Source organism: Phaseolus vulgaris, chromosome 8 (assembly GCF_000499845.2).
Source record: "Phaseolus vulgaris cultivar G19833 chromosome 8, P. vulgaris v2.0, whole genome shotgun sequence".
In the NCBI taxonomy this organism is placed as follows: Eukaryota; Viridiplantae; Streptophyta; class Magnoliopsida; order Fabales; family Fabaceae; genus Phaseolus; species Phaseolus vulgaris.
Window position 1 is genome coordinate 46,196,763 of NC_023752.2, and position 13,008 is coordinate 46,209,770.

Consider the following 13,008-nt stretch of genomic DNA (forward strand, 5'->3'; position numbering starts at 1 on the left):
ATGCTCCCGGTTAAACACTGAGAACAAGTCCCTTCAAGCCAAAGTCCAAGAGTTGACTTCTGCCTTGGCCTCCAAGGACCAAGAAATGGTAGCTCAAGCTGCCAATTTCAAAGCTGTTGAAGAGAAGCTGGTAGGGGAGTCTGCTACCAGTTTCGTTGAGGAGTTCACAGAGGCCCTTGTTCAAGCTGCTTGTGCGAACCCAGGCATCGACGTTTCTGGGTGCAACCCCTTGAACGAGGTGGTCGACGGCAAGCTGGTGCCTTTGGAGGCCTCTGAAGAATAGCCCTTCCCCCTTTCTTTGCTCATAGTTACCTTTGCTTAAATTTGCCACTATTGTGAACTTGCATCTGTAATTATAACTCTTGATCTTTACTTAAATGCTTATTTTAAACTTTATCCTTGCGTGCTTCCAACTTCTCTTGCGCTTTTATTTGCTTTCCTTCCTACGTCAAAGGCCCAACTGGTGCTTGCTTTCAACGTATTTCTCGGTTGCTTATCTTTCATTCTTTAGGTAGCGCATGTTTCTCCCTCTTATTCTTTCTTCGTAAGGCGTGAGGCACACCCTCTGATGATTCACGCTTCTACGCTTCTTCTTCTTAATCTTCGAATTCTTTTTTCCCTCTGAACTTGTGAAATCTTCAACATGCTCCCTACCTACCTTTCCAAGGCCTAAGGCCCTCGTAGCCGAAGGCAGTACTGACTTTCTCATCGATTTAGGATGAAAAGGGGAGTCTCTTCTTCTTTGGCCTTGACATCGCTCAAGGGCGAGGGGGACTTATCTGTTCTTCTGTGGCCTCAACATCGCTCGAAGGCAAGGAGGACTTATCCTACCTGTGCTGGGTGTCTACGTTCGAGGGGAGACCTGCTCTGGGCGTCCTCAGCGTGTCTAAATACTTTGGGACAAAAATCGCGCTCTGGTGCCCACGCCCATGGGGAGGTCTAAACAATAGTACCGTATCATCTATGGAGTGTCTAAAAACACCAAGGTGTAACGTTCTAAACATCAGACGCTGGGGCTAGCTGTTGATACTTGAGGAGGGGGCGTCCTGAAGGAATCCCTTAACCCCTGATCAAGGACTAGGCACCCAGATTTTAGCTTGCATTTATCGCCTGATACCGAGGCCAGCTATTCATACTTGAGGAGGGGGCATCCTGAAGGAATCCCTTAACCCCTACTCAAGGACTAAGCACTCGGGTTTTTAACTTATACTGATATCTGGCACCAGGGCTAGCTGTTCATACTTGAGGAGGGGGCGCCCCAAGGGAATCCCTTAACCCCTGCTCAAGGACTAAGCGCCCGGATTTTGACTTACACTGATATCTTGTACCAGGGCTAGCTGTTCATACTTGAGGAGGGGGCGTCCCAAGGGAATCCCTTAACCCCTGCTCAAGGACTAAGCTCCCGGATTTTAACTTATACCAGACATACCTGTTATCTTGCTCTGAACTTGACTTTTGCTTGATTATCTGGTGGCGACGCCTTGTGCTGGCGACGCCCTGTTCTAGTAACACCTTATCTTGGCGACGACTCATCTTGGCGGCACCTTGACTTGGCGACGACTCATCTTGGCGACGCCTTATCTTGGTGGCGCCTCAAGTTTTCGTCTTTGTTTCTTTAACCTTTGATCTTACATTCGAATATGAGAAAAACTAGAGAAAAAATATTTTAACTTTTCTTTTCTTTATTTGGGTGACCTCATTAAAAAACCCCCGGGAGGGAAAAAGAGTGTCCCCTTTACAAACTTCAACTGGAATAACATCAACTGAAATAAAACTTTAAATTTGCCGCATTCCAGCTACGTGGGATGGGGCTTCCTTCTAAAGTCTCTAGCTTATACGAACCGTTCCCTTTGACTTTGGTTATTCTGAACGGTCCGGTCCGCTTGGGAGACAACTTGTTTTCTAATTCGTAGGAGTGGGCCTTCCTTATGATCAGATCACCCATCTGGAATTGTCGCAGCTTCACTTTGGAGCTGTACTGACGCTCCACTCTTCTCTTCACGGCCTCGACCTTAATTTTTGCTTCTTCCCTAGCCTCGTCTATCAGGTCCAGGTTCACCCTCCTTTCTTCGTTGGATTCTTCCGCCACGAAACCCAGGAAACGAGGCGAGCTTTCGTGGATCTCTACTGGGATCATGGTGTCCGATCCATACACTAAGCTGAAGGGTGTCTCCATGGTGGAGGATTGAGGCGTGGTATGGTAAGCCCATACAATCCTTGGCACCTCTTCTGCCCATGCCCCTTTAGCCTTCTCTAATTTGCGCTTCAATCCTCTCAACAAAACTCTGTTTGCTGATTCGACCTGCCCTTTCGTCTGGGGGTGTTCGACAGACGCGAACACCTGCTTGATTCCTACTTCTGTACACAACTTTCCCAACTGTTGGCTCGCGAACTAGGTGCCATTGTCTGAAATGAGACGCCTTGGCACCCCAAAACGACATATAATGTTTTTCCAAACAAAGTGTTGTACCTTGTGGGCGGTGATCTGTGCCACTGGCTCTGCCTCTATCCACTTGGTGAAATATTCGATGGCAACGATCAGATATTTCATCTGCCTTATTGCAAATGGAAACGAGCCTAGGATATCAATTCCCCAGGTGTGGAAAGGCCATGGGCTATATATGGATCTTAACTCCTCTGGCGGCGCCTTGTGCCAATCGGCATGCCTCTGGCACTGCTTGCAATGCTGGGCGTATCGTACACAATCTTCTCTTACTGTTGGCCAGAAGAAACCTGCACGTATCACCTTGGACGTCAAGGATCTTCCTCCCACGTGGTTCCCACAAATACCTTCGTGAAGTTCGGCCATTATCCTGGTGCACTCGTCGCCGCTTACGCACGTCAAGATAGGGTGCGTAAACCCTGCCTAAACAATATCCCATCCACTAAGGTGTACCTGGCGGCGTTCCTCTTAGTCTTCTTGCCCTCCTCTGGCTCTGCTGGGAGGATTCCATCCGCCAGGTATCGCCTTTAAGGGGTCATCCAAGTGTCACCTTCCTCCAAAGCGCATACTTGTACACTCCTTTCTTCACCTGGCGAGGCTACGTAAGTACTGATGCAAGGTGCCCTCACCGTCTCTTGACTCAACGAGTGATGACTCCTTGGTTTCCCTCTTGTTGTACTAACGTGAAGGACGTCTACCCTGTTGTCTGCAATGAACTTTCGCGACGTCTTGAGGGTCTCCTGTATTACGATCCTCTGCTTTCCCCCCTTGCCTGAGCTGGCCAACTTGGCAAGCAGGTCAGCTTTGGCATTTTGTTCCCTGGGGACATGCACCAGCTCAAACGTAGCGAAGGCTCTTTTCAATACCTCGACGTACTTCAGATACGCAGCCATCTGTGGGTCCTTCGCTTGGTATCCCCCTCTTACTTGTCCTGTGACTAGTTGTGAGTCACTCTTTGCCAAGAGGCTCTGAGCACCCATTTCTTTGGCCAAAAGCATCCCGGCAATCAACGCCTCGTACTCCGCCTGGTTGTTGCTTGCCTTGAAGGCGAAGCGCAAAGCCTGTTCGATTAACACCCCCTTAGGTCCTTCCAGGATTATTCCAGCGCCGCTTCCTTGCTGGTCGGAAGATCCATCCACTGAGAGCCTCCACTGTGCCCCTGCTTCCACCTCTTGAGGGTCTCCTCCTGGTGAATGTTCTGCTACAAAGTCAGCATAGACCTGGCCTTTTATGCATCCCCGGGGCTCGTACTGGATGTCAAATTCTGACAATTCCACTGCCCAACGTACCATCCTCCCGGCCACGTCTGGCTTCTGGAGTACCTTCTGGATGGGAAGGTCCGTCATTACCACCACCATGAAACTGTGGAAATAGTGGCGAAGCCTTCGTGCTGAGAATACTACTGTCAGTGCTACCTCCTCTAGTGACTGGTATCTTGACTCTGGGCCTTGCATTGCCTTGCTTACGAAGTATATTGGTCTCTGTACTTGGTCTTGTTCCTGGACCAGTATAGAGCTAATAGCCCATTCTATTACTACAAAATATAGGCGGAGGGGGACGCCTATTTGTGGCTTGCAAAGCACAGGTGGCGTCGCCAGGTACTCCTTCAGTTTGAGGAACGCTGCTTCGCACTCGTCCGTCCACGCAAAACGACTATTCCTCTTGAGGCATTGGAAATAGTGGTGCCCCTTTTCCCCACCAGCTGATACGAATCTTGACAATGCTGCCATTCGCCTTGTTAGTTGTAGAACCTCCTTCACTGAAGTTGGGATCCTCATGGCGATGATGGCTGCACACTTGTCAGGATTCTCTTCTATTCCCCTTTCCGTGAGCATGAAACCCAGGAACTTTCCTGCCTCTACACCAAAGACGCACTTCTCTAGGTTCAACTTTAGGTGATACTTCGATATGGTAGCGAACAACTCTTCCAGATCAGCTGCGTGTCGGCCCCTCTCATCCGAGGTCACCACCATGTCGTCGACGTAGGCCTGCACATTCCTTCCTAGCATCGGTGCAAGGATTTTGTCCATCAATCTCTGGTAGGTGGCGCCTGCATTTTTCAAACCAAATGGCATTACCTTATAACAGTAGCTACATGTATCTGTCATAAACGTCGTTTTGCTTTCGTCCCTGGGATGCATTTTGATCTGATTATAACCTGAGAATGCATCCAAGAAACTCAGCATCTTGCAGCCCGAGGCACTGTCTACTAAGGTGTCAATGTTGGGGAGTGGGTATGAATCCTTTGGGCATGCCTTGTTCAGATCTGTGAAGTCTACGCACATCCTCCACTTCCCATTTGCCTTCTTGACGAGGACTACGTTGGCCAGCCACTCCGGGTATTGTATCTCCCTGATGTGCCCGGCGTTCAGCAGCTTCTGAGTCTCTTCCTTTATGACGAGGCATCGCTCCTCATTGAACTTCCTTCTTCTCTGCCGCACGGGGCGAGCCTTTGTGTCCATGGTAAGGCGATGGGATAAAAAATCCGGGTCGATACCCGGCATGTCTGCCGCGGTCCATGCAAATGCGTCTAAGTGCCGCGAGATCACCGTTGTTACCTTCCTTCATTCTTCCTAGCTCAAGTGGCGTCCTAATTTGAACGCCTTGCCTCCTATCTGACTTTCCACCGCGTGTTCCTCTGGCTGGGGCTGATCACGTTGCAGGCCTACCAGGCAAGACTCGTTTATGGGGTCCTCTTCCATGGGCGTCGCTTCCTCTGACTCTCCTTCCATAGGCAAGGCGCCGCAGCGTCTTCCCTTTGTGCATACGTCATCCACAGGCATCGCCTCTGTAGGTAAAGCGTCGTCGGGCGTGGACTCTACGGGCATCGCCTCTTCTATGGGTCCTAGCTCTGTTGCCGGGTCTGAAACGAGAGGTCGTTCAATTACCATTACCACGCCTCTCTTTGTTTTCAAACTATTCTCATAGCACTTTCGGGCTTCTTCATGGTCTGACTTGATGACTATCATCTTGCCGCTAAGGTTTGGCAACTTCATCTTCATGTGGCGAGTGGAAGGTACTGCCCTCAATCTATTTAGGGCGGGTCTGCCCAACAAAATGTTATAGGCCGAGTTGGCGTTAACCATTAGGTACCCGATACTTTCGGTACGTGACGCCGTTCCATCAGTGAACGTCGTTCTCAGCTCCAAGTACCCACGTACCTCCACTGAGTTATCTGCAAACCCGTACAAGCATCCGGTGTAGGGTCTCAAGAGGTCCGGGGACAACTGTAGCTTGTTGAAGGTTGCCCAGAACATGACATCTGCGGAACTGCCCTGGTCAACGAGAACCCTATGTACCTTTCTTCCTGCTGTAACTATTGAAATGACCACGGGGTCATTGTCGTGCGGGACGACATCCCGTAGGTCAGCCCTCGTGAATACAAGGTCTGATTCCCAAGGGTCGTTTGGAAATTCTTCTACCATTGAATTTACTGACCTTACATACTTTTTTCGTTGAGAGGCAGTGGGCCCTCCACCAAAAAATCCACCAGAAATGGTGTGAACCTCTCCATGGACTGGCATCTCGTGTGCCTGACCCTCCTCTTGTACTGGCGTGGCTGCCGTTGTAGGGGATCCTACGAGGTAATCCTTCAGGAAGCCACTCTTCACAAGTTCATCCAACTGATAGCCCAACGCCAAACAGTTGTTAATATGATGTCCAAATGCTTCGTGGAATTCGCACCACGATTCCTTGTGGGGCCCCAGAATTTTGTCAGACTTCGCTGGTGGCCTCAACCTGTCTGCTATGTTGGGCACAACAATGAGGTCTTTGAGCTCCACCACAAAGTTGTGCCTCAACGGTCTACTCCCCTCTCTCCTTCCTTCTGCTCGGGCCCTTGACGGGGCCCTCCTCGCCTCGTAGGTGCGCTTTCTGTCTGGGTTCCTTCTTTCTGTGGCAGCTTCGTGGATCCTAGCGGGTTGTGTGCGTATCTGTGCCCTTGGTCGTGCAGGTGCAGTAGGTATGCACTTTTCGTATGCCTCGCCCTCTGAGGCAATGTGCTCCAACGCTCGTCGCCTCACTTCAGCAAAGGTCTTTGGAAGCCTGCAGTTTAGCGACTTACCGAAAGACCCGGGTCACACTCCCTTCCTGAATGCGTATACAATCATGGGTTCATCGGTAGTACCCACCTTCACCACTTGTGCTCCAAAGCGGCTTATGTATTCCTTCAGGGTCTCACCTTGGAATTGTTTCACGTCGAAAAGATCGTACAAAACTGGGGCTGGGGCTTTGTTGGCCAAATACTGTTCTCTGAACAGCCACGAGAGCTGGGCGAAAGACGTGATGTGGCCCTCTGGAAGGCTGATGAACCAATCCATAGCCATTCCCGTCAGCGTGCTCATGAAAAGCTTGCACCTTGCGGCGTCAGAACCGCCTACCAGCAACATCTGCGTGTGGAACACTGTGAGGTGTGCCTCAGGATCCTCCACCCCTGTGAAGGTCACCTTGGGCCCTGTAAACGTACTGGGTATCGTCGTCTCCAAGATTGCCTGCAAGAATGGTGTTGTGAATTCCCTAGGTGGGGATGCGGCTTCAGGTTCATCTCCGTCGCGCCACCCACGACGCAACTCCTCGTTGGTACGGTGGAGTTCATCGTTTCTTGCTTGAGAGGCTGCAAGATCTGCTCGCATGCGATCCTGCTCTACCTTCGAGGCCGCCATTGCATCCTGCAGCCCTTGCATCATGCCCATAAGTTGTTGCATGGTCATTTCTTCACTCCTAGCGCGTGCTGGTCTCGTGGTCATGGTTTTCTGGAAATTTTCTTAACTTGTCTAAGTATTAAGAACTGGAACTGAGAATCCTGTGTGGTGGGACTGATGTTTTAGATCGATCCCACGGTGGGAGCCAAATGTTCCGGCCGGTTGACCGGGACCATCTTTGTGCGTGGCTTGTCCTTGCGAGCTAGGGCACCTTCGTTTGCTCCGTCAAAGACAATTGAAAAGAGAAGTGAACAAAGGGGCGCCCTCGCGGCCGTTTGCACTCCGACGATCAAGTCAGCTAGCGAAAAACATAAAAAAAAAACTGCACTGAATGACTGAAACTGTGTAACTAGAACTGTGTTGCCCTAATTGCCTTATGCTCACAGTGAGTGTGCCGCGAAGACAACTAGGGTTTTTCTCTGTGTATCACTGTGTGTATTAGGTTAAAACTCGATCCCTTTTTCAAATGCCCCAAGGTCCCCTTTTATACACCTCTAATCTTTAAAGCGCGTTAAAGCGCATTGAAGGCGTATCCAAACATTCCTTGGAACATTCGAATCTTAACTGAATTAACGTGTACCTTGACAAACTTTCCCTGAAACTTTTAATGAGCACGTGGGTATTGCCACGTGCCCTTTTGACCTGATCGTTTATTCTGTGCAGAGGGTCCTACAGCGCCACCACCCAACTTAGGGTTTTTCAATCGTGTGAGCCCTCTTTTCTGCGAAGTGCATTTGTCACGTGGGTTGACTTTTTGGGTGCCAACTCATGCGCCCCAATCACTAGTCACTCGTCCTGGGAGTGTATCTACCTTTTTCTCGTATCATGCACGTGGTTCTCCCCTGGTCATGGCCCTCTCATGGGTCGTATATGTCCTAGGGCCTCCCAGCAGTGGCGTGGATACTTCACGAGTTAGGTTTACCCCCTACTGGTACTAGAATTTATGGCCTTGAAGCCACCTTTCTCTTCTCCTTGCTACTGTTCTGAACTGTCGAGGCCCGAAGCCTCCTTGCGATGTCTTAGCTTGACAATGCTTTAACCTGGCGGTACCCTTGCTTGGCGATGCCTCTCTTGGGCGACGCCTTACTTAGGCGATGCCTCAGCGAGGCGATGACTCGAGCGGTCAACCTGCTGACCTTCTTCCATGGGTCCCCGGAGGGGTTCCACCATGCGTTGACTTTGACCCTTTGGTCAACGCCCGGGGACGGGACGGTACTATATATAATATGTTTTATTTTATTGAAAATATATTTAATATTTTTTAATATAAATATATTAAATATTTTTTAGTATTGTCTATATGAGATAAAATTAAAAAATAAAAAAATCAAATAGTTTTAATTATTTTTTATTATATATTGAGAGCATAAATGTAAGTTTATAGGAGTTTGTGTGACTTTTTCTTTTTTTCATTGATATTTCTTTTCAACAATGCAAGACACACAAAATCACTCATCTTTCTCTTTTTGCACCTCTCCTCCCTCGTGCTTTTGTTGAAACAAATACGGGGTGCACCCTCACATCTGTTTACGTGAATAGTGCACCCTCTAATCCAAACACACTTTTAAAGATCTTTCTCGCTACATCACCCTATAGCCAATGCACTCTTTAACATAATAACTAACTAGTACTTATAAATTAAATCTTTCACTACGAACAAATGAATTGTGAATGTCCTTATTTGAGGCCATTTAAGCTTTTGAACCAAAATAGAAATCTTAAGATGATCATGGGGAGTAACCATAAGACCCACATGCTTCACATGTTCACGTGTGAAAAGCATGTATGTACAATTGACATTTGATCCACTTTGTACGACACTAAGTCCATGGGAGAATTCAATTTGAATGTCCTTCCCTTTTCCTCTTCAACCGACTAAGAACTCCTATAAATAGGTACCTTTACCTTTTGTGAATTCATTTGTTAATGACTAGAGTTATAATGCTAAATTGACATCTCACAGTTCTTAAGTCACCTTAGGAACTCATTCTTATTTTTGGCTACCAAAGCTTTTCTGAGTAAAGGTAGTAAACATGGTTTGTTATGCACAAAATAAAGTACTCATCAAACCCTTGTTGAAAAAGACTTATTATGAACTATGAAAGGATAGAAAACCCAACACTAGTTATACCCGTGCTTTTTGGTTTTAATAGTTATATACTTAATATTAAGGTTTAAACTGGTAAATTTGACTCCAAGGTTCATAAAGGAATATTTTTGGGATACTTTAATGGATCCAAGATTTATAGAGTTTACAATTCTTATACTTTGATTGTGGATGAAACCATAAATGTTAAATTTGGTGATTTTGCTCAGAGTGATAGGAAACTAGCAAGATCTTGAAGATGAATTTGCATATTTGAAGATCAAGACTTCAGACAAAGGTTGAGCATATGAAGCCAACACATTAGACAAAACCAGATCATTTAATGCAATGGATTATACCCTAAAGTAGACTTAAGTGAAAATGCATATGTTTTAGATCACACTCACCAAACCCAACATAAGGACTAAAAGTTCATGTTGTCTCACCCCCAATGAACATATCCTTGGTGAGAAGAATAAAGGGGTATAAACCAACTATTCTTTTAGAAATGAAGCATCATTCACATTTGAATCCCAAGTGGAACCAAAGAACGTCAAAGAAGCTTTAGCAGATGAACATTAGATCCTTACCTAGGAAAAAAAGTTCAACTAGTTCACCAGAAACGACATCTTTACCTTAGTTCCTCCTTTTCCATATCAAAGTGTGATTGGGACATGATGAATCTTCCAAAACAAGTTAGATGAAGATGGTAATGTGGTAAGAAACAAAGCTAGATTGGTAGCACAAAGCTACTATCAATTAAGGTATCAACAAGAAGGTAGTTTGTCTTTAAGTAATAAGGCCTTTATTAGTCTTTGTTGCTTTTAAAAATATAGAGCCTTTTCATATAGATGTTAAAAGTTCTTTCTTAAATGGTTTTATTAAAGAAATCTTTGTAAAATAACCCCATGATTTTAAAGATCCATCAAAATTGAACCACATGTTTAAATTGAAAACTTTGTATGGTTTTAAACAAACTCGGAGAGGTTGGTATGACAAACTAAACAAACTTTCTTCTCAAAAATAGTTTTGTAAAAGGAAAGGTTGATAAAATCTTATTTCAAATAACGTAATAAGGACTTTCTTATTGTACAAAAAATTACATTGATTTTATCATTTTCAGTGCTATTAATGAAAACATGTGCAAACACTATTCTATGTTGATGTTGGGTGAGTTTGAAATGAGCATGATGGGGGAACTCATTCTTCATAGGGTTAAAAATTAAATAGCGGAAAATAACATTACTATCTCCTAGAAATACATTAAAGAAAAGAACAATCTAGGCGAACCTCTATTTTTTCTTTAAATCAAGGTATTGATCATAAATTTTACAAAGAAAGCTTCAAGAACAACTTTTAGCTCAATTTAGGCTCTCTCTCAGTAAGTAAAATTATTTTGTAAAGAATGATTTTGATTTTGTGCTTATTGATTTTGAAATGAGAGAGTTATATAATACAATTTGTCGGTTTTAATGGATTAAAACTACATTTTCATCTCTTAATTTCAGTTACTACTGAAATTAATTGATTAACTTTTATTTTAACAAATTAATATCCTAATCAAGACAAATAACCTAAAATAATTTTAGGTCTTCATGAATCTTCAAAATCTTAATGGAAATGGTTGTATTAATCAAATTTACGAACCATAACTCCAACAAAAGCTTGATAAGATTTTCTTCATTAGAAAATTTGTGAATACGATATTATTTTTGTTGTCACTAATATTATATTGTGTGAGGAGTTTGTATCAACTATGCATGGATAATTTGAGACATCATGATGGAAGAACTATCATACTTCTTAAGACTCCAAGTAAAGCAGCTAAAGCATGGGACATTTATAAATAAATTCAAATATTGTCTTGATTTATTGAAAAATTGGAGATGGAAAAACTATAAGGTTTTTTCTAAATCAATGTTGACAAATTGTTGTTTGGATAGTGATGAGAAAAGGGACAACATTTGATTTTACAAAGTACAAATTGATTGAATTGCTACTCAACTTGATTGTTAGTAGACTTAGCATCATGTTCAATGTTTATATGTGTTCTAGATATCAGTCCAGCCTAAATGGATCTCATTACATAATAACCAAAATAATCCTAAAGTATCTAAAAGGAACTATTAACAAGTTAATGGTATCCAAGTGATGCCCCCTTTAACTTTAATTAATTTTTCATTTTTTATAGGGTGCAAGTTAGACAAAAAAAAGCACAAGGACAACCTTTCACATGTTAAGAAATAACAACCTTTCACATGTTAAGAAATAGTTTGATATCTTGGCATAAAAAGAAACAATCTTGTCTAACCTTATCCATAACAGAAGCTAAGAATATTGCTATTAAAAGTTATTTTACACAAATACTTTGACTCAACCAACAACTACTTAACTATGGATTGAAACTTGACAAAATACCTTTAAAATAAGATAATACTAGTGCCATAAAATTAATACTATAAAACAAAACACATTAAAATAAGACATAATATATTTATAATTGTGTTTGTTGATAAAATACAATAAACTAATATATATTCACTAAATCTCGGATAAGTTCAATAAATAAAAAAATGAGCTTGTTATTCTAGATATTGCATATGCCTAATTCTTCAACATATTAATTCATAATTTCGTAACTGTTTTAATCCAATTATATGTTTTTGGCAAACTCTTGGTATTAGATCATATTTGTAAGTATGATTAAGTGATATAGAAAAGGTTATCCTTGATTTGCGTTTAAATTCAATTTGGTATGTTCAATTGTTATCTTTGCAGTTTTTAATCTATTAAAATACAATTTAAGTCCACTAAAAACACTAAAGAAGACTTTATGAACATTTTTTTTTTCTATAAATCAAAATATAGAGCTATAATAGTTTTATAATAATTTGGTATGTTTATTATAATAATTACATAATATATAAAATAGTATTAAAAAATAATTTCATGATGATAAAAACTAAAATGAAACCTAAATTTATCGATTCATAACATTGGAAATACTAATAAAAATTAAAATAAAACATGTTATACTTAAAATTAAAATTTCAATGATATTTATCAATATTTATTAAGTTTATGAGAAATAAGAAATATTTAAATTAATTATATTTAAATTTTTTTAATTAAAAATATTATTATATTATTATAATAAGTTTTCAAGTAAATAAAATTTACTTTTTCATGGTCAAAAGTAATCTTTTCATATTTTAAGTTAATTTTTTTAAAAGGTAGTAAAAAATTGTATTACAAAATATTTTGATTGCATCCATTTATGTTTATTTTATGTCTATTTTCCATTTTTTTTAAGGCAATTTTTTGATTTTTTTAATAAATTATCTAACTATTTCACGGGTTCACCATTAGCATGTTTTGGAAGCAGCACCATCTATTCCAGGCTGCTTCATTCTTGTTGTGTTTGTATTTTAAAAATGTCATTTTGAAAAAAAAATTAAAATATATAAAATTTATGGTGTAGTTTATATTCACATTGAATTTTTTTTTTAAAAATTAGAAATTAATTTTTGGATTATGTAATCCGATTTTTTTTTTTAATTTGAGATTAATTCTTGATTGCATAGTTTTTAATTTTTTTTTAATATGGATTAACTTCCACGTTATATAATCCATAAGCAAATTATATAATCCATAAGTTAATCTTAATCTAAATATATTATAAATTACATAATTTGAAAGCTGTTTCTAGATTTGAATTGAATGTAATTTAAAAAATATATAGGATTTGAAGGAGTGGATGTGTAAGAATGTGTGAAAGT

The 13,008-nt window shown here is 41.9% G+C and overlaps 1 protein-coding gene across 1 annotated transcript; it reads right to left on the bottom strand.

Moving 5' to 3' along the window:
• Positions 1–5,016: 5,016 nt before the first annotated feature.
• Positions 5,017–7,188, bottom strand: LOC137825233 (uncharacterized). The gene is made up of 2 exons (XM_068630907.1): positions 6,689–7,188; positions 5,017–6,487 (listed from the first exon to the last, which is right to left on the bottom strand). Exons 1-2 carry the CDS (start codon positions 7,186–7,188, stop codon positions 5,017–5,019), a joined length of 1,971 nt encoding a protein of 656 aa, XP_068487008.1.
• Between the last annotated feature and the right edge of the window lie 5,820 nt (positions 7,189–13,008).